The 23,362-nt window shown below is 38.6% G+C and overlaps 2 protein-coding genes across 3 annotated transcripts in view; one reads left to right on the top strand and one right to left on the bottom strand.

Moving 5' to 3' along the window:
• Positions 1-9,761, top strand: part of ASB3 (ankyrin repeat and SOCS box containing 3) — a 62,549-nt gene extending 52,788 nt beyond the window's left edge. For both annotated transcript variants that reach the window (XM_016222160.2, XM_016222162.2), the window contains exons 9-10: positions 310-443; positions 8,017-9,761. In XM_016222160.2, the coding sequence (XP_016077646.2) occupies positions 310-443; positions 8,017-8,204 (322 nt within the window). In that variant the 3' untranslated portion in view covers positions 8,205-9,761. The remainder of the gene's footprint in view (positions 1-309; positions 444-8,016) is intronic.
• Positions 9,762-17,203: 7,442 nt separating this feature from the next.
• LOC107544291 (Fanconi anemia group B protein-like) lies at positions 17,204-19,768 on the bottom strand. The gene has a single exon (XM_087823913.1). The coding sequence runs from the start codon at positions 19,751-19,753 to the stop codon at positions 17,204-17,206; it is 2,550 nt and encodes an 849-aa protein (XP_087680039.1). The 5' UTR covers positions 19,754-19,768.
• Positions 19,769-23,362: the final 3,594 nt, after the last annotated feature.

The raw sequence follows: 23,362 nt of genomic DNA, 5'->3' as shown, positions 1-23,362 counted from the left end.
GGCAAATCCCCCTTTTCTTGACACTGCTGCTGGGGAACAGGAAGGAATGTTCCTACCCTCTACAGGAGCAGAGATTCTCTTGTCATCTATTGGACAACTGCACAGAGTCAATTCAGTTTCCTGTAGGAACCTGCAGGCGATTATTCGTATCCACTGAACTTACCTCTAGTTACCTGAATATTTTCTATGCCCGTTTTCTGTCTGCCTTCCATGTTAGGGTGTTGTAAGAATAGGTATGTGATGTTTGTTTTCAGGATGAATTCTTGATGTGTTTTGTGCCTAATGTGTGTTAACATCTTGCTAATACAGGATTGATGCAGTCAGCGATGACGCCCTGATCTTCACTTTAGAGTTTACTAATTGGAGGAGACTTCCTCCAGCTGTTGAAAAGATGCTCTCTGCTCGTGCCTCAAACTCCTCTTGGGCTCTACAGCAACATATTGGTAAGAAAGTACAATTTTTAAACACACTTGACTACGTTTTCTTCTTTTCCTTTTCTAGCTATGTTGTAATGTTAAGTAATAAGAGTTGTTGGGGAACATATTAAAATGGGCATCATTTGCATTTTCTCTGTGTGGAGAAAGGATGGGACTGTGAGGGAGGATCATAGTAATTTTTGTCACCAAAAATCATATCTGATTTTATATGTTTAGCCTAAGGAGCATATAATGAAAAGGAAAATGTACAGATCATGTAACATAGAAACCCTCATCTGAAACCTATATGTTCATATTAACCATTGCTATCCCAATAAATTTAATAAAAAAAAAGAAAAGGAAGTATTTACTGATATTTTTATTTAATGATATTCTTTTATTTTTAGTAAGGGTTTTATAAACAAAAGTGGGTCCTAAAAATCTTGTTAGTGAATATTTAGTTTGTCAGAAAAATGCTACACTTAATTTTCCTTTTCAGGGTGTGTTTGTTTTTGTGTTCTTTCTTAAATATTTTATTACTTCTAAAAGGAAATATTAGCATCCTTTATTTCTACTGAATGTATGCTGATGTGTTGGTATAATATAACTATGGAGCTGAGCTTGGTGAAAATTCTGTGAATTGATATTTTATATGACTTTTAAAAGAAATTCTCAACTTACTCTCACTTATTAAAAAGTTTTGAAGCCCTGGCCTGTGTGGCTCAGTTAGTTGAGCATTGTCCTGTGCACCAGGAGGTTGCTGGTTTGATTCCTGGTCACCGCCACATGCTGGGGATTCGGGCTCAATCCCCGGTAGGGGGCATTCGGGAGGCAGCCAGTCCATGTTACGCTCTCACAGTGATGTTTCTCTCTTCTCCTTTCTTCTCTAACAGTCAATAAACTGTTCTTTAAAAAAAAAGGTTTTAAGCTAATTAAAAATTAAAGAGTAGAAGATTTTACCACAAGGAAACGAGATTAAGCTAAACATAATATATGCAAAGCATTCCTTTTTTGTTATTCAGATTTATTTTACTTTAACTACATTTTGTTAACCAGATCATGTGTCTTAAGAAAATTATTTCTTCACTGCTATTTTTACATTAAATGTAACTCTGCATAAAACATGTTGAATAGGCTTTTAACAGGTGAACTTATGCATATGTAGAAATGTCTTATTTCTTGGAAAACTACATTTAAGTAAATTTTCTCAATCAGAAACAGACATTTAGGAAAATATGCTCTTGAACTAAGGTGTATTCACACTGTTAGAGAGGTTTCTGTTGAAGACAAAGTAACCTGGAATCTGAGCCTTCTAGCACAGAATTTTTTTAATGGTAATGTTGGAAAACTCACTTGCCTGCGATTCTTAATGTTGAGAATTACGCCTGCTTTTACTAATTATGTATCTTCAGCAGCAGAGAGCAGTTATCTATTCAGAACAGATAGAATAGGGCAATGGACTTGGGAACAAAAAGTCAAAAGAGGGGAGCATATGCCAAATGGGGAAATTATTGCAGCGTATCAGTAAAGATATGCGAGAGTTTACTCTGAAGACTTTGACCTACGGCAGGTTTGTCCAGATTAAGGTAAAAATTGTGTATGAGTACATTGCCCTGCAACAGACTGGATCCATCAAGGGCTTCTTGTTTAATTAGGCACTAGGTAGAGCTTGTGTAAGGCAATAATCATTATCTCTTAAGAGGACATTATTTTGGCTGAAGAGTTGCAAAAGCTTTTCTCAGAGGGTATTAATGCAGCTAGTGCTTTTCTGGTCTGTTTCTCTAACCAAGACCTCCCTTCTTGGTTCCAGTTCCATAGATCCAACTGCCTTTTGGATATTTCCACTTGGTATATCCCACATTTTGATATATCTAAAATTTGAACTTGTAATTTTTCCTATGAGCCCTGCTGTTCCTCCGTTTTCTGGTTCCGAGGTGAGATTGTTTGAGAGTGCTGTTTACTAAGAAAGTGAGCTGTTGCTGGCAGCCTTGGTGTTCAACCGGGATGACTTTGTCCCCCTCCCTGCCAAGGGGTATTTGGCAATGTGTGCAAACATTTTGTGGTTGTCACAACTGGAAGGGGTGCTATTGCCATCTGGAGGATAGAGGCCAGACGTGCTGCTAAACAGCCCCTTACAACAGAATTATCTGGCCCCAAATGCCACTAGTGCTGAGGTTGAGACACCCTGATCCACACCGACTCCCATGTTGTCCACTTCTGAGGTCTTTTATTCCTGTCCTGGGAGATTTTTTAACCATTGTGGTTGCAGACTACATAGGAGAAGTTGTGATTTCCTCCTTGTTATATTGGTGTTTCAGGGTGTTCTTCATTGGCTCTTCTTCTGCTGATGATAAGAGCATTTCAGTGCTGGATTTTAGAATATGGTGAACTTAATTTTCCTTTTCAGGGTGTGTGTGTTTTTGTATTCTCTCTTGAATATTTTAGTGAGGCTGGAAGTAACCAGATTTGTCTTCAGAAACTTTTCTTGATCAGAAAGGAAATGTGTACCCAGTAAAATTTACTGACTGTTGTAGCTTCAATAACGATTTTTAAAATTTTTTCAATTCAGTTGACATTCAGATCACTTTAGAATAGTTTCAGGTGTACAGCATATTTAATAATAATTTTTGATCATATACCTTATATAAACCTCTTAAAAACATCAGTTTAACTACCACATAGCAGTTGACTTAATAAAAAAAAATTCACCAATCCCTGGCCAGCTCTCCAAGATCAAATCTAAGTATTTAAATTCTTATGGATAAAAGCACTTGGCTTTATTTAGTTCACCCCGAACCTTTAATGATAAAATATGTACAATTCTATCAAGAGTGTTATATGGCTCTGGATTCTACAAAGGATCCTAAAAATGCCCCAGGAAACTCTTGATCTATTTATTTCAGCGTTCCTCTGCTTTGTTCTAAAAAGTGTTTAAAACAGTTTATAATGTAGATTATCATAAAACAGTAAAACAAGTTAAAAGTGGAAGCAAAAGAAAAATGAAAACTAAAGGTAGGGCTGGATATAAAGTGGGGTCAGGGAAAGCATGTCATGGTAATCTGACCCTTGTTAGGCTATAAGTTTGGCTCTGACTGAGCTCTCTAGTCATTGATGGTAGGTTACAGAGTTTAGAAGATAAAACAAACTTGTTGCTCAGAAGTAAAGATATTCTTGGATATTGTATTGAACAGATTCCTAGACAATATGTTGGTAATAGCCGTGGTTCTTGGGATTTTATTTCACCAATCTTCAGTGCAGGTGGAGTGTTGCTATTATACCAAAGCATAATTCAGTAAAAACAGTTCTTCAGTGGTCAGTACAGTGTGGTCCAGGTGCTCAGGTCTCTGTTGCTCTAACTTGACCAGGGCTAGACTTATACCATCTGGAGGAATGGACAACTTGTGGGCACTTTGAGCAGTTCTTTCTAAATATTGTTATCTCTCAATTCAATTTTTAACAATAGTAGTTAGCAGTGAGTACAGGATTATACTACCTAAGAGTACAGTTATTTTGTGTTGCAGACTGAATTGAGAACATTTTTAAGAGATAGTTGATCTTTAAAGTAGAAGTAAAAGAAAAACAAAAAACAAAGGTTTATCTGTCTCAGGCTAAGTATTCTGTTGTGACACCCAAGGAACATTATGAGGATTTCTTAACTTTGGTGGGCTGGGCAAGAATCCACAGCTTAAACCACCAGTTCCTTTGAAGCTTTGAGCAGTGCTCCTAGTTTGAGCAGTGCTCCTTTCTCATGTACTCTTCAAGATAGTGGTAAGTACTGTACACAAAGCTAACTACATGTGGCTGAAATAATATGAGGACAATGTGAAACACATTTCTCGTTAGCAAATATTGTTGAAAGAAGCATGAAAAGCTTTGCTAAAGAGTTAAAGAAAACAGTAAAAAAATAACCCTGTGGGTAGGAAGTATGATACTAATTTGGAAGATGATATATATTATTTATAACATGTCTCAGGTTAGGGTATTTGCTAAGATTCTGTTTCAGTAAGAAAATAGTTAACTTTTCTGAGGGCCACTAAAAGAAATATGTATCAGAAAGGATATATTTGCAGTATTAATGACTTTATAGAAAATACGTTTTTTGGAAAAGCTCTGTAAGAATGACTTACATTTCAGTAAATGTAAGGAAATAGAAATAATATCATACATTAAATGAGTTTATTGCATTTTTAATAGGCTAATACGGGAAACCTGAGGAGTTAAAACCAGAATTGCATGAAGTAATAATGTGGATAGTTTTATAAAAACATGACCTTTAAAAAGTATATTAGAATCTTGTAGTGCTTTGCATTGAGATGGGGTGACCATGATTATTACATGTACAGAGGCTTGCTAATTATCTTGTCACACAATAGATAACAGAGCCCTTAAACTTAAAGATGAAGCATGTTCTTTTGTGAAATACAATTATTCCAGTTTTGTTAACCTTTTTTTTGTCCCCCTTGGTGATAAATAGCCATCAGTAGCATGAAATCTGGTAAATATCTTTTAAGAATTTTGTTAATTTAAGGTAAGGATGACATTTTAACTGATTTCTGAAAGAAACTGCTATGGGGAAATGATTTTGAAAACAGATATTATACTTCTTATAATAAGGATCCTATTTGAATTGTCCTGTCATTACAGACAAAAACTAACACAATTGGATAATTCTGTATAAGAATGAGATGCTAAAGGTTGCCTGTCTGCTAATAGATCCATAGATAAGCCAGGTTTAGCATACTAAATTGAAAATGATAGTGGGTCAGAAAAGTACCTTAAGGTCTAGCATGATTTCAGACATCAAATTCTAAGCTATGACCAGTGCCACAATCCAAGAACAGAGATTTATTTAACAAATTGAACTCTGGTTTTAACAGGTTTTTGTGAAAGTGCGTTTTACCTACACCTGGGCTTTTTTATACTCTAAATTCAGGGCATGGCTCGATCTTCTCAGCCCTGTGGCAGCACATCTGGAAATGCTGTGCATCGCTGAAACTCTCATAGGAATTCTGTGTACTTTGAAATACTGCATAGATGATTCTAAAATCTCCTTGCTCACTAAGATGGCACTGATGGGTATATTATTACCTGTGTTAATAATCTGCAGATGAAAGACTTCTTCATTCTTCAGCTCAGATGAATATGGCTCTTACCTCTAATTCTTCAGCCAGCCAGTGATCCGTTGTGCTCATGGGGGGGCAGGGGGAGGATCAAATGGGTGCAATTAAAGTTGGAGCCAGTATCTGAAAGAACTATACTCTTTCCTTTTTATTATTAAGTGAAAATATCTTCTGAAAGTTTCAGTGGTTTAGAAGATGTTAGAGAATTATTTTGGGTTTATCACAGTTTAAAGAATCTCAGACTTGAAGTCAAATCACTTGGCTCTGGTATTGGGTATGTTGTTGATTGACAGTGTCAACATGTGCTGGTCACGTAAGCTGTCCGTAACAAATGCGTACTGGTTCAGTTTGGCTTGATTGAAAACGATTAAGCTTCCACACATGTATCAGCATAAACAAGCAAGTGGCTTATTTAGCTTTAGAGATGGGGCTATAGTGGTGTGGTCGGATGACCTGGAGAGGCTCGTGAGCACTGCAGAAGGTTGCAGGGCAGCCAGAGGTGCTCTCCTCAGTCAACCCGAGGCGTTTGTAAGTGAGCATAGTCTCAGATTGGAGGAGCTGGAAAAGAACTAAAGGTCCCTTATCTCTGAGTGAGCAGCTCTTCTCTGTGCTGCACAGCCATCCTTTATTTTTATTCTGGGTGTGTATTAGGGATCTATATTAATGAGAATGTGCAGAATGAAGAGATGTCAGTTTAACAAGATGCACATTAAACTCTAACTGAATATAAGTGAAAATTCTCCTAACGAATTCCTCTGTCAGTCTCACCCAGCTATGCCCATGGCATGCTCAGTGTTTGCAGCTGATAGACCACTCTCTAGTATGCCAACATACCTCTTTCCCTACCAGTTGAGTTGTGTGCTTACCAAGAATCAGTTATGCTCATTCCAAAATTTTTATTACATTTGTGCATACCCAATGACAAATGACCAATTATTGTTCCTGCTCTCAGTGGGTAAGAAGGCTTCAGTATGTGTAATAGTGGAACATAGTCAGCTGACTTGTTGAAGTTGAATCTGCTCATTCCTTTGGGAAACTTGGGGGTTGCAGTTCTCTGTATGTATGCCTACTAATCCCTCCAATGCTCCTTTTACCTGTGTTTTCCCATCTTAGAAGTGAGAATGATGATTCTCCCTTTCAGTTTACAGAACAGGGTAACATTTAAATGAGATATGGACATGAAAACACTGGAAATAAATGTGCTACATATTATCGATGCTGTAGTCTTATTTATAATGGGGAGTCTATGACTTATGGTTTAAGAAAATACTCATCTTTTCTTAGGCTCAGGTTTTATGTACAAAATCAGATAATTCTTTTGCTTTTCTTATTTGGCATTTTGAAACACTGTGGTTGGAGGAGTTTCCCAGACTCTGAATAAACTAAACTAAACTCAAACCAATAAGTTTAAACTAAATTGTAAGAAGATGGATTAACTTCGGTGATTAAGAAGATGTTGAATATGTTAGAGAATTAGTATGTCCCGGGCCCTATGGGGAATTACAGTTTAAGAAACCTTTGACTTGAAGTCAGACCATCTGGTCTGGTATCAGCTGGTTTCTTGATAATATTTATCTTTGTTGCTGTGATCCTGGTCTGTTAATCATTGTTACAGTTCATGGAGATTTATATAAGATTTCTTGGGTTAATAAAAGGGATTACATTTGATTCACATAAAACCACTAGCTATTTTTAGTACTCTCAGTTTCCATGGATATTAACTTCTTTAGTTAACACTTTCCATCATGGAAAATGAAACTACTATCGCATGATTCTCCTTTAATTGGTGATTAGCCTTTGGCAGCCGTGGCTTAGTGTGTGTACATTTACACGCACGCTTTGGGGTCAGATGCACTTGAGTTTGAGTCCTAGGTCTACCACGTACTAGATGTATGACCTTTGAGAAGTTACTTAAACCTCTTTTTAAGCCTTTGTTTTCTTTCTAAGAGCATGGAAATACGTAACTCATAGGGTAATGGAGCTGAAAAGAGGATGTGTGTGAAGTGTAGATGGTATGCACTTTTCTCTTTGTTTCAATTTTGAAATTTCATCCTACGTCACGGGTAAGAAGAAAACTTTTGTAAGCTACACATTTATTCACCTAATGCGGTAGATCTGGAGAGCATTTGTAAAGAAACAGTAAAGAGGGATGTAACATTTGCTGCTATGAGCTGTCATTTCTAAGGTCAATTCATCCATTTCTTAAGTGCCAACTGGTATTGCCAGATCTTTAGAATTTGAACATTTAATTTTATATGGATATTGACTTTGAATGTGTGGCCAGCAACCGGAGGGAGAGGAGCCAGGTAAAGGCTGTAAAACAAAGTTTATTATGGTCATCCTGGTCCAAGTAACCTTTTAACAGTAAGTCCAAGTAATATATCACTTCCCTTTACTATAGGGAGTTGGGGGGGTGGGGAAAGGCCTTTACCTTAATGTTTAAAAATTTCTCACCTTCCCTGTTTGGTTTGTTTCTCCAGCTGCTGTTCCATCCCTGACCCACCTTTGTCGCCTGGAAATTCGGTCCAGTCTAAAACCAGAACACCTGTGTCAGCTGCCACTTCCCAGGAGCCTACATAATTACTTGCTCTATGCAGAGGTTCTGAGGATGAATGAAGTTCCTGAATTGGCCGTTACTCAAGATGGAGAAATCAGCGAAACTACTTAACACAGATCATGTCTTAACTCTGAAAACCACCAAGTCTAAGGGCCATGGAGTACAAAGTCTTCATGGTTTTACAGTCACAAAAGATGATTTTTGTTGGAGTAATTGGTTAGGTGTTTTGGAGGGTGCATTAGTTTAATGCCACTGGGGGCTTCCTGTAAAATATATTGTAAATGCCACTTATATTACTTTCGATTTAGCACCAGCACATTTTGTTGTGACACTCATTACCTAACCATTTTTGCTTTACTCTGTTAAAGAACTGCGGTGCTGCTGCTAGTGCTCAACGTGGCACATTGCCACTCGTGATTCCGTGCTTAGGGCTACAAGCTCAGAACGGAAGACACAAGACTTCACTGGAAGTGTATACATGGGGGGGTTGAATCTGTTGTTTTTATTTTATTTGGGGTTGAATATCTCATGTTTATTAAAGAATTATATTCTTATCTCTTAATTCAGTCACTTTTAAGAAGAATTGATACTGACACCTCACGGGTAAACTCAGGAGAAGATTTAAAAAAAAAAAAAGAAAATAGAAAATGAATCATCTTGCTGCTGTTGTGTTTTATTTTTGTTTTTTCTTTTTCAGTTGATACTCTGTTTGGCTAAAAAATACTCTATTTCTGCAAAGGCAAGAACAGATCTAACCTCAGTTGAAAAAGAAAATTAGGTTGGTATTGGGATAAATGAGCATTTTGTCATATTTAGGATACTAATCAGGAGACTGGGAGGAGCAGAAAGGTATGTATTCCTGTGTCACTTAGTATCACATCAGACATTCAAGCTCCATTCAGCCTCCAGATCAGAGGGCAGCTTTGATCCTGTGAAGCGATGATTCCCAATTCTGTTAATATTATAGTGTTTCTCTTTTTTATTATCTAGATAGGTTATCAAATAGTCCATGAAATTCAGACCTCAGAGTCCTAGGTTAATGAGACACCCGCCGCCTCATTGATTTTACAGCTGCGCCGTCTGAATCTTAGAGTCGGAGGGGACTAAACGGTGGGTCGCGTGAGCTACGAGAGGAGGCTCTGGGGACCAACCTGGAGAGAGGTTATGAAAGCATTACCACTGTGATAGACAACTAGATGGGGTCCAAGGGAGGGCAAGTCTTGTGTCCTAAGGGGACCCTGTGGGATGGGTCAGCAGGTTTATCTCTGATTGTCCTTTGCTCTGTGATAAAAGCAGCAACGAAGGCCGACCAAATGGTGGAGCCTTTGTTAATGTCCAGACTGAACTCGGCGCAGATGACAGCTATAGCTGCTGCCTGTGGCATGGAGACAGAGTTTGAATGTGGGTATTTGGGCAGACTTAGGGTGGATATGGAAAACCAGGTGGAAATTCTGGTACTTAATTTAATAAAATTCCAAGAATGTATGTACTATGTAATATTTTTTAAATGTCTAATCTTTATTTTTCCAAATCCTAAGTGTCTGATTTTTAGCATGATCAGTTTTTTCTTAGGGTGAAATGTACATAAAATGTTTACATTTGAGGGTGAGTCTTTTCATGTGTTTTTGTTCATGTTCATATATGTAATAAAAATTCAACTATCCATAACTTATCATCGAGCTCTGATCCTTAAAAACCTGAAAATTAATATTTCAGAGACATTTAAAAGCCCTTGATATTAAAACAAATGATTTTACTTACTGTGTATAATATATCTTTCGGACAATTAAAAAAAATATTTTATTTATTGATTTCAGAGAGAGGAAGGGAGAGGAGAGAGAGAGAGAAACATCACGGATGAGAGAGAGTCATTGATCAGCTGCCTCCTGCACGCCCCCAACTGGGGATCGAGCCCACAACCCGGGCATGTGCCCTGACCAGGAATTGAACCGTGACCTCCTGGTTCATAAATCGATGCTCAACCACTGAGCCATGCTGTCCAGGTGTCTTTCAGACAATTTTATAATAAAATATTTATGAGTTTTATAATCTATAGGAAGGAGTCAGTGAGAAATCTGAGAGTATCTAATGGTGAGTTAGAGTTACAGTTTCTGATGAAAATGGTACATCTAATTAGTGAGACCCTTAGGCTCTGCCCTACATGCACAGTGCTTCTTTAATGCTCTTTAACAAAGTGAGCCTAACGAAGAAACCTGTACAGTAGGTCTCTAATGGTGGTACACATTACCAGCGCAGGACACAGATCAGCTGTAATGACAGTTGCCAAGGGTTCACCCTTCCTTGATCCGATGTTACCCTTTAATTATATTTCCTGCTGATCCTTCCTGTTACGGGGTATCTTTCTGTCATCATTTGATGTAAGAGTGGTAACCTGAACACTTCTTTAAATTTTCCTCTCCCTTTCACAGGTAACAAGTGTTGAAATGCAGCTTCCTGGTGGCCCAGCTTCCCAGAGATCATTTACACTCCTGTGTCCCATGATCACCTATGACAGATAACCCTTGATAGGCAGCCTAAGTGTCACGTTTATATCACATAACCAGTTGATTTCTCTAACTTTAAGTCTGTTCTTCCCACCTAAGTCCAGCTGTAAATCTGTGTGAAAATTGTGATGTTTATGGATCTTTAAGTATTGTGTCAGGTACAGTTTGAAGACAGGAGTATTTTTTATTGATTACTCCCTAAAATTCTGTAATTTTGTTGGGCCTCAAAAGCTGACAAGTGAAAACTGTAATAAGAGTATAAGTAACCGTATGTCATCTCTGGGACAGTGGGCTCGGTGGTTCCATCAGCATGGAATAAACAAAGAAGTTGGAAAATTTCCTCTAGAAGTTTGCCTTTCACGTTGGTTGTATTCTGTATTCTCAGAGGTGTATTTCCTTCATTATATTTCTTAATCAATCATAGGAATGAGTACATTTGAAGAGGAACTGACTCTTGGTACAGTTACATCACCAGCAGGTGCCTCGAGTCTATTTTGGAAAGACCTGAAATGGTGAAAGTGGTTACAGGGCTGGTAAAGTTGCTAATAATGTGGCCATTTTCAGTTTCATGATCATTGTTTTTAGATCTAACAGTTTGGGGGAATGACCAGGAAGACTGTACACTGTCTTCTAATTTCACAAGGTCACCTATATAAAGCAGATGGAAGCTCAGCCCACTGGCTTCATTAAAATACTCAATTTAAAGAGAATTTCTAAGCCAAAGGGATCTCTAAGCTTCTCCTGTGAGCTGGGAGCATCATAATAGCACCTTCGGTACTGTGAATTCCCCCGTTTCCTGTACCTAGAGCACTTGCCTCTTCCCACCTCTTACTCAAGTAGCCAGTTACACATAACTGAGGTATCAAGACTAATGTGTAGCTCGGCCGGGCGTGGCTCAGCGGTTGAGCATCGACCTAGGATCCAGGAGATCGGGGTTCGATTCCCGGTCAGGGCACGTGCCTGGGTTTCGGGCTCCATCCCAGTCGGGGGCCTGCAGGAGGCAGCCGATCAATGACTCATCATTGATGTTTCTATCTCTCTCCCTTCCTCTCTGAAATCAGTAAAGATATATTTTTAATAAAACAAACAAAAGGAAAAAGACTAATGTATAGAGGAGAGCCCAGACGAAGGGATTGCAGCACTCAGGGCTCTGTCCGACCTGGGTTAGTGACTGGAAGGTAGCTAATGTTGGGGGGCCTGCCCCAGGGGAGCGCTGTATTCTGTGGCGCTAACGGTGCCCTGAGTGTTCTATGACTCAGGGAAGTATGGCCCATGCTTGAGAGCTTAGAGTTTCACAAATATGATTTTTTAAGTGATTAAATTTAAAAAATGATTTTACAACTATCATGCTTTTAAAAATCATGGTAGTTTTTGAAACACACTTTCTGTTCTTTTTCATTTTTTAACAAAACATTTAAGGGAAATTTAATATATGCGCGTGACGAGATTTCGTGTTTTGCTCTTTGATTGTTTGTTTTTCTCTTTGAGGTAAATTAGTCTGTTTATCGTCAACTGTATTGATTGTTGTTACTAAATGACAGGTGTTTATTAAAACAATACCTTGCAGTAAGTCAACTGGTTTTTGTTTTGTTTTGTTTTGTTTTGGAGTCAATCAGCACCTGTGGTTTTAATGCGACAGGGAACAGCTTATGCTTGGTATTTTTGTCACATACTGATAGAAAAACATATAGCCTTGTTTGCGACAGCATGTCCATAATTTATGCTGAGGGGAGGCCAGTAACAATTATATTTTTTATGGAAACATACACTTTGGGCACAGATTTTAAGTACATATCTTCTGCGGTTGCTTTAGTGAATAAAACATTTAAATTTTAAAGAAAGGACACTTATTAACCTGCCCCCACGCTAGTAAAAATCTTTAAAAATTTTTCCTATAGCAGTAAGAATAATAGCACATTTTAAGTGTTTCTTTTGAAAAGAATATATTTTAAAACTCAAGAGGAGAAAAAGGAGGAAGGGAGATGGAGTGATAATAATATCCACCCACTGCTGATGTTAACTTATATGTTGGAATATTTTCTTAATATCTCTGGTTTAAAAAAAATTCTGTACACAAGTTTGAGGAGTGTATTTTCTGTCTTAGTTAAAATCAAACCACCTTTACAATTTTGTAGTCTGATGAAGCTTTTTCTTTTTTCAATTATTTAAAAAAATTTTTTTAAATTGAATTTTAGAGCAAGAGGGAGACGGAAACATCGATATGAGAGTGAAACATCAGTTGGCTGCCTCTTGCACACCCTGTACCGGGGATCGAGTGCAACCAGAGCTTGTGCCCTGACCAAGAATTGAACGGCTAACCCTTCAGAGCCACACCGGCCAGGGCTGATGAAGCCTTTTCTTTATCCTGTTAGTGATACCTGTAGCCAAGGTCAAGCCATGGTGTAGCACAAATTCTGAACTGCTAAGAGTGACAAGTAATGAGGCAGTTCTGGGTTGATTTTTTCCCCCTCCTTAAAAATCTGCATAAAGCAAGTTTGTAAAGAAAAGAGAATGGAGGTGATACCTTTGTGCACCTGCGCTAGTCGTCTGGCCTCAGCCCAGGATAGTCCTGCAATTGCACGTCCTTTGCATAACTGTTACAGCTATGTCTGGTACGTATTTTAAATGCAGGGATTTAAAATGCTTGTGTGGCAGTAAAGGTGAGCGTCCGCGTGGTTTTTCTGTCTCTTGCCTTCTTTCTCATGCGCAGCACTAACGGTAAAGAGGGACAGGCGGTAATTGTCCTTGGCGCACTGGGACTTGTGAGTAGCATCTGCTTGCGTCTCTCACCATCCAGTGGTCAGCATAAGCTTTTCACTGCCCTCCTATGTGTATGATAAAAGTCTGCATGAGTCATTATAAGGTGCTAATTCACACTTTTTTTAGCATGATGGAATAGGTGAAGAACGTTCTGCTGACTAAACGTGACTACGGTTTGAATGATACAATTAAAACGGTATAACAGTGTGAGGTTATTACAGAATGTTGGATCAGGTGATCTGTGTGGAAGGTAACAATGCCAAACCAGAGTGGTTCCATAAATAGGTACATTAGTTAGTAGTGGTATAGTCTGGAGTTTGGTTTTGACACTTAAAAAAATTACTTTGTTTTAAATAATAAAACATTTAAGTTCTTATGGTTTTCATCTTGCTTGTAATTATTTGGTGCTATTAAGCCCACTTTTAAATGTCGTAGTGTGATGTTTGTTTATGTATATTGATATAAATGCATACTTAACTCTTTTTTATCTTTTTATTATGGAAAAAACAGAATCGTATAGTGAACTTTCATGTATCCATCACCCAACTTATTTCCTATCTCTCCCCCCCTAAATTTTTTCCGTCCTGTAGCCATTTTGAAGCAGATTCCAGACATACCGTCAGTAAATATTTTGGAGTGTATATCTAGAAGTCAAGGATTACTTTTAAAAAACGTCACTATACTACCATCATTACATTTTTCTTAAAAAATCAATAATTTCTTAATATCAATATTGCATATCAACAATGCAGTCAGTATTTACATGTTTTTAATTGTCCTGTAACGTTTTAAATGGTTTGCTTAAATCCAGGTCAAAACTACCACACAATGTGATTTTTTTTTCTTTGAATTGTTCGGTTGAAGATACTAGGCTATTTTCCTGTCGAGTTTCCCACAGTCTGGATTTTGCTCTTTGTATCTCCACGTTGTCATTTAACATGTTGCCTGTTTTTTCTTTCATTAGTTGTATATCCCTGAATAATAAATCGCCTCAAAACTTAGCAGCTTAAAAACAATAATTAACTTTACTGCACACAGTGGGTCAGGAATTCATTAGTGGTTTGATGAGTGGTTCTGGCTTAGGATCTGTCGTGAGGTTGCATTCAGACTGTGAGCTGGGACTGCTGTGGGCTGAAAGCTTGATTGGGGCTGAAGGATTCGCTCCCAGACGGCTCACCCACGTGGCTGTTGGCTGGAGGCCTCAGTTTCTCACCACGTGGACCTCTCCATACAGCTGCATGAGTCTCCCTCACACAGCTGGCTTTCCCCTGAGCAAGGCGAGTACCACAGTGCCTTTTATGATGTATTCTTGGAAGTCACACGCCATCATTTCCAACACATTCTATTAGAAACGAATCCCAAAATACAGCCTATATTCCAGGAGAGGGAAATTGGGCTCCCCCTTTTTGAAGGGAGGAGTGTCAAGTAATTTATAGATGTCTTTTTAACTCACCACACTTTTACTTCCTATAAATTGGCAGGTGCGGACAAAGACTGGCTACAGAGTTTGCAGCGCCCATTGCCAAATGAAAATGTGGGACCCTGTTCAGATTTCAGGATGGGGACAGCAGAGCATTAAACACGGGGCCCTTCTCAGCACAGCCCTGTGACTGAAACCCATGAAACCAGCCCTGTATTTAGAGGCTTGGTCAGATTCAGATTTGACACATACGCTTTTTTTTTCCCTTACGGTACTGCTTGACAGGTGTACTTGACCTCCCCTAGTGATGTTAGGAGCCATCGGTGATCATCGACTACATCTATTAATTCGTTACAGTTTTACCTTTTTTATAACCTGCCATACTTTCAAAAAGAGAACGTCCCTTAATTTACCCTAAGGCCTGGTGACATACAGGGAAAATAGTAAAATGCTTGATTCTTTTGGATAATAAATTGATTCTCTAATATCCTTTAAAGGCGATCAGTAGTATTTTTTAGTACTAAACAGGTTTTTGATACATTCTAATCCATTTTAGTTACCCTTATCGATATTCAGATTGTCCCATCTTCAGCATTTAACTAGTCTCTGACAGCTTTTTTGTTTTCTGGTAATAAGATATTCCAGGTTTATCTTGTATATTACCTTCCTCAGACCTGGAATTGGTTATTTTCCTCAAGAGCTTTGTTTACTTTTTCAGAAATAGTATTATATTACATATTTTACACACATACACACAAACACACACAGTAATCTTGGCATTAGGAGTGTTCATTTCAACGGGTTTAATCATTGTTCAGTTAACAGAGCTAAGAAATAAGTGTACATTCTCTTCATATTGATCCTTTAAGTTCAGGACTACATTTTAAAATTCAGCTTCAGTGATCTTGCGTCTGTGTATTTCCTTTATATGCTGAAAATTCTTCTCAGTGACACTAACAATTGCCCATTTGTTTTATACGAGATTCACACACAGTAATCTCAGAATAACAATCTGTATACTACCAGCAATACTAGTGAAAATGGTTTAAAATCCCCTCCCCATTCTTTTCGTTATTTAGCTATATTTCACTAGGGGTGTATAGTCAAATTGCTGTGTTTTAACGTCACTCGAGTGCACAGGGTTATGTGTTTCATGTTGTCTTTTAGAAATTCTCTGGAAATTAAATTCTCCCCCTCCAAAGTTTTTGCTCCTGCCTTTTGTAATTGTTTAGGGACTTTTCTGAACTAATTTTGGAAAGTCTGTATTTTTTGTTGTGTATTGCCACTAAAGTCTGCTTGGTTAGCTTAGTGGTCAGCTAATGATTGAACAGAGATTTTTTTTTTTTAACCACATGGCACCAATCAGCCTCCTAGTCTTTTTTGATGGCTGTGTGAACGTGTTGGGACACACTTTCAACACTCATCCGCCCAGTGACAACTCTGCAGTCGCCTTCGCTTCCTGTTGCCTGAGTATGAGCTGGGGATGGAGCCTAGAGCCTTCAGGTCTTCCTTGAGCATGCCCTGGGCGTGCGCACAGCCTCTGCATATGGGTGACTTCCTGGATGCCCAGGTATATGTCAGAGCTTTTTAAAGTCTCTATGGATATGTTATTCCCCAGAATTTCCTTTTAAGCTATTTAGTTGGTCTATTATTTGCCCAACTTTTATCCACTACCTCAGACAGCTTCAAAGTTAAATACTTTCCTGTACTTGTTTTTGACTAACAACCCTGGTAAAAAGGCTTTTCACAGTGGGGGAGCTCTGAGGTCAAATGCAGACATCCTTGCAAGGGAGGTGTTTAAGGGAACCGTGAGGTAGGCCAGACAATGACAGTTCTGGAATAAGGCACCTGTTCTGCTCCCTCTGGCTGTTGCCAGGCTGGTGGATTTTACCAGGAATGTGGGCTACTATTTCTCAGGGTTACAGCAGAGCTGGAGACTGGGATGTGGTTAGGGCGAGTCAAAATGCCATAAAGCCTCGCTGTTGTTACTGAGATTCAGCCATTTCTCATGAATAAATGCATCCCATGTTCCTATAAGACGTTGGTTAATCTCCACAGTTCTGAAAAAACTTGATTCTGACTATTTTTGTCAGTTTTCTTGCTTTTTCGGAGGAGAGAATCCATACTCCTGGGAATACAACTGATTCCACCTTTGAGCTATCCTAGCAGGTGACAAGTGGAATACATTTCAGCTATCCCCACCAATCCCAACCCAAATCGAAGATTGGCGAGCAAAATAAATGCTGTTGTTGTTTTTAATCCATTAACTTGGGGTAATTTTTATTTATTTTATTTTATTTTATTTTTTTTTTAGCCTCATTTTTTATTTTTACAAAGGAGTCATATAATGTAAAATAAAAACCAGTGGAACCAAAATGTTCTAGCAGGGAAAAATATTTTAAAATACAATCAAATTGAGATTATAATTATTGGCCACTCAGTTTTTGTGCAGCAAGGTCTGATTTCAGCTGGACCTCAGCTAACTTCAAAGTCATTTCTCTATAAAGGGCACCACTCACTTTTAGGTCCGTCCCCAATGTTTGCTCTTCTCTCTGAAGTTCTCTGTAGGGATGGATGTTTTCTTGTCTGTCTGATAAAGCAGCCAGACCACCACTACTCTTTTCTTTGCTTGTTTCACACCTCTGCTCCACGTTGTTTTCAATCTTAACTAAGGCAGAAGAAAGAGAACCAAGGATAACCAATTCCTTCTCCAAAGTTAATGCCAAATGATCACTTAGGAAATCCTCACTTCCTGATTTTAGATTTTTGAAGAAACAGGTTACAGGGAGAACTCTGGTGAGATTATGAAGGCATTGGAATAAAACTGTTTGGTTCCTGGAATAGACTATTAAGATCCCTTCAAATGATGTCCTTTGCTTCCAATGGAAGAGTGTCCCATACAAACTTTCTAACCCTTTACAAAAGCAGATTTCTGGAAATTCTTTGATTACTTCACATTTCATGTGTTCTAAGAGCCATGCCTTCATTGAAGTCAGGGCGTATCTGGGTGATGTGATTTGGAAGCAAGTTTTGTGCAATGCTGCAAGAAGTGCAAAGAGATCTTCCATGTGCTCCATAGGTTTCTTTGGAAATGCCACTAGGTATTTCCCATTTGAAAAATCTTCTAGACTTAAGAAAAGTCTGCCACACGGAACAAAACGAGGTTGAGAACAGTTACCATTTTCCCTCTGTGTAATTTGTAGCAGCACGATGCAGCAAAACTGACTGAATACTAAAAGCGGCGAAAGAGATGTCACAGCAGTGATCATCTGGACGAGCTCTTTCTCAGGCGGCTGTCCACAAACAAAGCTCTCCTCTTCCTCTTCCTCTTCTTCCTCACCACCAGCCAACTTGATCCTTTTTGCCTCTGATCCCACTGCACATGGCACTGAGCAGGGCACGGGAAAAGAGCCCCTACTCAACCGGATCACCCTATTTTGACACTTAATAGGCCAAAAGCTACAGCCATGGGGTTCATCCATTAACAACGACAGAGTCACCTGGTTCGGAGACAGGTTCAAAGATGTGGTTTTCACTCCAACAACCAAGTTATCGTCTATTACACGATACCATATCTTCTCTACTAGCTGTTCTGAATCTTCAGAACTGCCTGATAAGCTTTCATCACAAGTATGAACAGGATTTTCTTCTCTACCACAAAGAGTAACAAGACATTTCTCCTCTGCAATTGATATAGTATCTTCTTTTCCTTGAAGCAGGTTCATTAAAGCTTTGTAAGATTTTAAAATAACTTTTTCCTTAAGCAAAAGATGCTGCTGTACTTCCTGAATAGAAGCCAAACCAACTTTCACTCTTCTTTCCAGAGCTGGAATCACCAAATAACGATTATCTTGTTTGCCTTCAAATAAGTCATCTTCATTGCAATCCAATGTTTGACTTGAATAGTTTATGCTGTCAAGATCTGTTATTTGAAATGAACTCAAGCAATCTGAAGTTAAGGAGTCCTTTAAAAGCAGCAGTACTTGCTCTGTTCCAGTTCCAATAAAGTCATCTACGAGCACCGAGCTAATTTCTTCCCACTTAGCAGCAACCTGAAAGTTCTTTTCCCAAACGGCACAAGCGCTGGACCTAAATGACACAATGAAAAGGCGGTCTCCTCCTGAATCCATAACTTGAACTGCACAAGGATCTTCGAATGGAAGCTGGCACACGCTTTTAGGAGTCCCATTTTGGAATGAAATCAGCTGATTCTTTCGAGTAAGGGCAATCAGAGACATTCTTAGCTCGTTATTGACAAACTCAGTTGCACAGACATGCACGCAAGTTATCACACTGCTATAAGCGGGAGGGATAATGTATGTATCACTTACGACTTCTTCCCTTTCAAGGAAGCACACACAAAATCTGCTGTTCCAAACTGCATAATCTGATTTTGAAGGCTTTGGGGCACCTTCTTCCTCAGATAAATAACATTTCTTTTGTCCTAATAAAACCATACCTAGATTTTCAATCTCCCCTGCCCACTCAATAGAGGAAAAGTTAACAGACACAGTAATAACTTTGCCAGTTTGGGGAGAAATATAGAAGAATGACTTAACATGTTTCCATATAATTAAAGGGCCATTAAAGACCCTTAGGCCATCCTTCAACTCATGGCCAAGTCTAAAACTCAAACGCTTTTCAAATTTATTGGTATTGTGAAGCAATAGTAGAAAATATTTGAAAACATTCTTTTCGTTGCTTTGTATCATAACATAAGGGAGGTTCATTCCAGTTCTGAAATCTGACACACAGCTGCAACATATAATTTTTAAATAAGAGTTTTCTTCCTCTATGCTAAAGGATCCGGTGGACTTCTGAACAAATGCACTTGTTTCTCTGTCAAATACCATTCTTCTGACGTGCAATATGGGTATTCCTGCCGGCCCTTTCTCCGCAAAGTTTCCTTTAGACAACTGAAAAGCAAGGACTTCGCCATTATAACACAAGAGCTTTCGTGGTTTGTTCGATGTCATTGCCTGCTTGCTTGCTTATTCCACAGTATCGAGTCTTCGCGCCGGTCCAATTTTCAAATGCAAATTGATTCCATTCAATGTTTTTAAACCTCCGCGAGCCGGTCCCGTGTCCCGCAGCCGCCAGGTCTCGGAAGCTCCACCCGCACGGTGTCGGCGTCCCCGAGGCTCTGAACCTCCCGCCGCGCTGCATCCTGGGAAGGCCCGGCGGGGACGCTGAGAGCGGCTGAGGAGGCGGGGCCTGGGGGACATGGCGACAGCCAATGGCAGGCACAGCTCGCTCGGGCGGAGTTCCGCAGGGGACGCGCCCTCCCGCCCAACTTGGGGTGATTTTTAAAGCAACAGTACCTAACATTAAGAAGTGCCCATCACCCCATTCAACCCACAGTCAATGTTGTTTCAGCTACACCCCCACCCATTTCCCAACTACGAAGCAGATTCTAGACCTCCTACCACTTCTTCCCTTCTTACATAGACTCACACTCTTTCTAAACAACATAAACACAATGCCTTTATTACACTTAAAGTCCTTAATAGTATCAAATAGCCAACATTCAACTTTCCCTCATTTTCTCATCATTTTTAAGCAATGTATTTGTTTGAATCAGGATCCAGTTTAATTTCATATATCGCAATGAGTTAGTGTGTCCCTTTGTCTCTTTTGAAAGCTATAGGTCTTCCCAACATTTTGAAGGACCTGCTTTGTACAAGGGCTGTGCAGTTTGTACAGGAAGATAGATAGCCTTAAATCATTTAGTGGGAGAAAGATACGCATACACAGACTATGAAACAGTGTGATGTGATAGGAGTTGGATGAATAAATTGTTGGGAGATCTGAGAAAAGGAAGAGCATGCTGTTATCATCAGGTCTCAATGACTGGTGTTCTGAGAGGCCCCTGCTGGGCAGAAAACAAAAAAATAGAGGACACCCTCCGCCAGCTTCCAGAGGACTTCACTGATCTCAAGACGAGTGAGCCAAAGGGATAGAATATTTTTATTTTTATGCTTTTCCTTAGAACAACTCCGCTTGAGATTATTATTGATCATTGCAGCCAATTTGAGCTTTCGTTCTCATAGTCCTTAGTTCTTTATCTGCAAAGGCTCCTAAGATAATTTGTATCACACACAAAATTACTGAGGAGTCCTTTAAAATTGAGATTTTACTCTGGGGGAAATGGATGTGAGAGCAGCTTTACTATGAAAGAGTAATCATAAATAATTTAAGTGTGATTCAGGCAGAGAGGGGGAAACCTCAGCAGGAGGAATTTTTGCCCATTCAATATTAGTGGTGCAATTTGGCAATGCAAGATCAGAACTAAGCTTTATTGTTCCTGTTTGCAAAAAGTGCAAGTAATACTGGTCTTTATAATCCTCTGACTAACTCTCCAGAATATTTCGAGATCTAAATGAGATGCTTTTAACTGGTTCAGAGGGCAGTTTATTCATTTTGTTCTATTTTAATCCCCTAATGGCCCACTGCTGGAAATAGGGGATACTTATGACCTGTGACTAATACCTGTAATTATGATGGACAATGACTTTTGTCATTTAAGAGCTACTTGAGGAAGGAGAAAGACCTTCAATGATCAATAGGGCTTATAAAAAATCTAATAAACTGCTATTATGCTTTAGTAATAAAAATGTAATGGCTTGTTAGACATAAAAATTGCATGAAATTTATTTAAAGACAATTTTGGGGTCAGAATGGGAGATTTACACATGTAATTATCCTGTTGATCAAGGTGAAAATGAATAACCTGCTTTTAGTAAAAAATCTAAAAGGGCATGCCTACGTTATTCTTTTTACATTTTATGCGGCTGGGGAAGTTTTAGATAATTGGTGGTGGCTGCAACTTCAGAACAATTATTTATGGTGAGAGCGTTTCTTTGCATATGGTTCAAATAGGGTAGCTTTGGAGGGGGTTGGTAGGGAGAAAGTGGGTGCACAACTCCATGGAGCTGGGAGTCAAAAGACCATTTCTTGTCAAGCCTGATAATAGCATATCCAAAGGTAATTTCAATAGTCAGAACTTCTTTCCAGAATCTTTAAGTTCAAATGTGAATGGCTATAGGATCTGGGACAGCCCATGCACTTGCTGGCAGGCTCCTTAATTTTACCCACAGGGTGGAATTTGGCTGGCCCATTAATTTGTTTTCACTTTTCTAATGTCATATCCACTATCCAAAAAATTGAAATTACTTAGCTACTCAAAGTCGCTATTTTTTTCTTTATATATTATTTAATATAAATAAGATTTATATTTGTTATTGCTGCATAAGCAAATTGCCACAAATTTAGTGCCTTAAAACACTACACATTCATTATCTCAAATTTCTTTTGGTCTAGAATCTGGACATGGCTTAGCTGGGTCCTTTGCTTCAGAGTTTGCAGTCAAGGCATCAGCAAGGGCTAGGGTCTCATCTGATAGCTCGACTAGAGAAAAATATGCTTCCAAGCTCGTGGTTGTTGGCAAGAGTTAGCTCCTTGCAGCCTGTTGGACTGAGGGCCTCAGTTTCTTGCTGACTATTGGTCAGAGGCCACACTCAGTGCCTTGCCACATGGGTCTCCCCGACATGGCTGCTTGCTTCATCAAAGTGTCCAAGGCAGGAAGGCAATAGAGAGAATCTTCTAGCAAGGCAGAAGTCACTATTATATGGCTTAGTCATGAGAGTGAGAACCTTTGCCATCTTCTGTTGTTTAGAAGGAAGTCACAGGTCATTAAATGGGAGGGGGTTACACAAGGTGTGATCACCAGGAGGTGAATACAATTTGAGGCTATTTTAGAGTGTCTGCCACAATATAATTTTATTAATATTAAAAGATATGCTCTTTTAGAAAATGTCAGCAGTATGGATAAATTTTTTAAAATCCTATAATCCTACAACCTAGTGATAAAAACCATTAATATTTTAATACATATTTTTTCAGTCTTTTTTTCCTATTTATTATTAAAAATAAAAAAAATGTGGTCATAACTTGATTGACTTTTTCTTAAATTTATCTTTATTATTGAAAGTATTACAGATGTTTCCTCTTCCCCCCTATTGACCCCCAACTTGATACACTTGTATAACCTATCTCACTTAATTCCTTGGGCATTCTTGCAAGCTAGTACGTAATCTTTTATACCATACCACTTCAAATGACTGCATAAATTTATGCTATGATTAAGGCCATGGTTTATTTAACCCAGAGAATTGCAAACTTCTTATGTAAAGAGAAAAATAATAAATATTTTAGAATTGGGGTGGGGGTATATAGTTTGTTGCAACAGCATGAAAACAGCCATAGATATGTCAGAGAGTGGGTGTGGCTGTATTACAGTAAAACTTTGTTAATGGGCACTGAAAGTTAAATATCATATAGTTCTTCTATGTCATAAAATATTTTTGTTGTATTTTAATCATTTAAAAATGTCAAAACTATTCTTAGCTTGCAGGCTGGATGGAAAAAAGGTGATAGGTTGGATTTGGTCTGTGGATTGTAATTTAGTTTATCCTATTTCTAGAAAGATATTCAGATAGTTCCATATTTTTAGTAGTATAATTACTGCTGATATTAACATCTTGGTAACTGCCCACAGAAGAGAAATTCTAAGTAGAAATATTAGA

This window comes from Miniopterus natalensis, chromosome 13 (genome assembly GCF_054644295.1).
Source record: "Miniopterus natalensis isolate mMinNat1 chromosome 13, mMinNat1.hap1, whole genome shotgun sequence".
Lineage (NCBI taxonomy): Eukaryota > Metazoa > Chordata > Mammalia > Chiroptera > Miniopteridae > Miniopterus > Miniopterus natalensis.
Note: the sequence above shows the minus strand (reverse complement) of the source record. Positions and strands in the feature narration are given on the sequence as shown.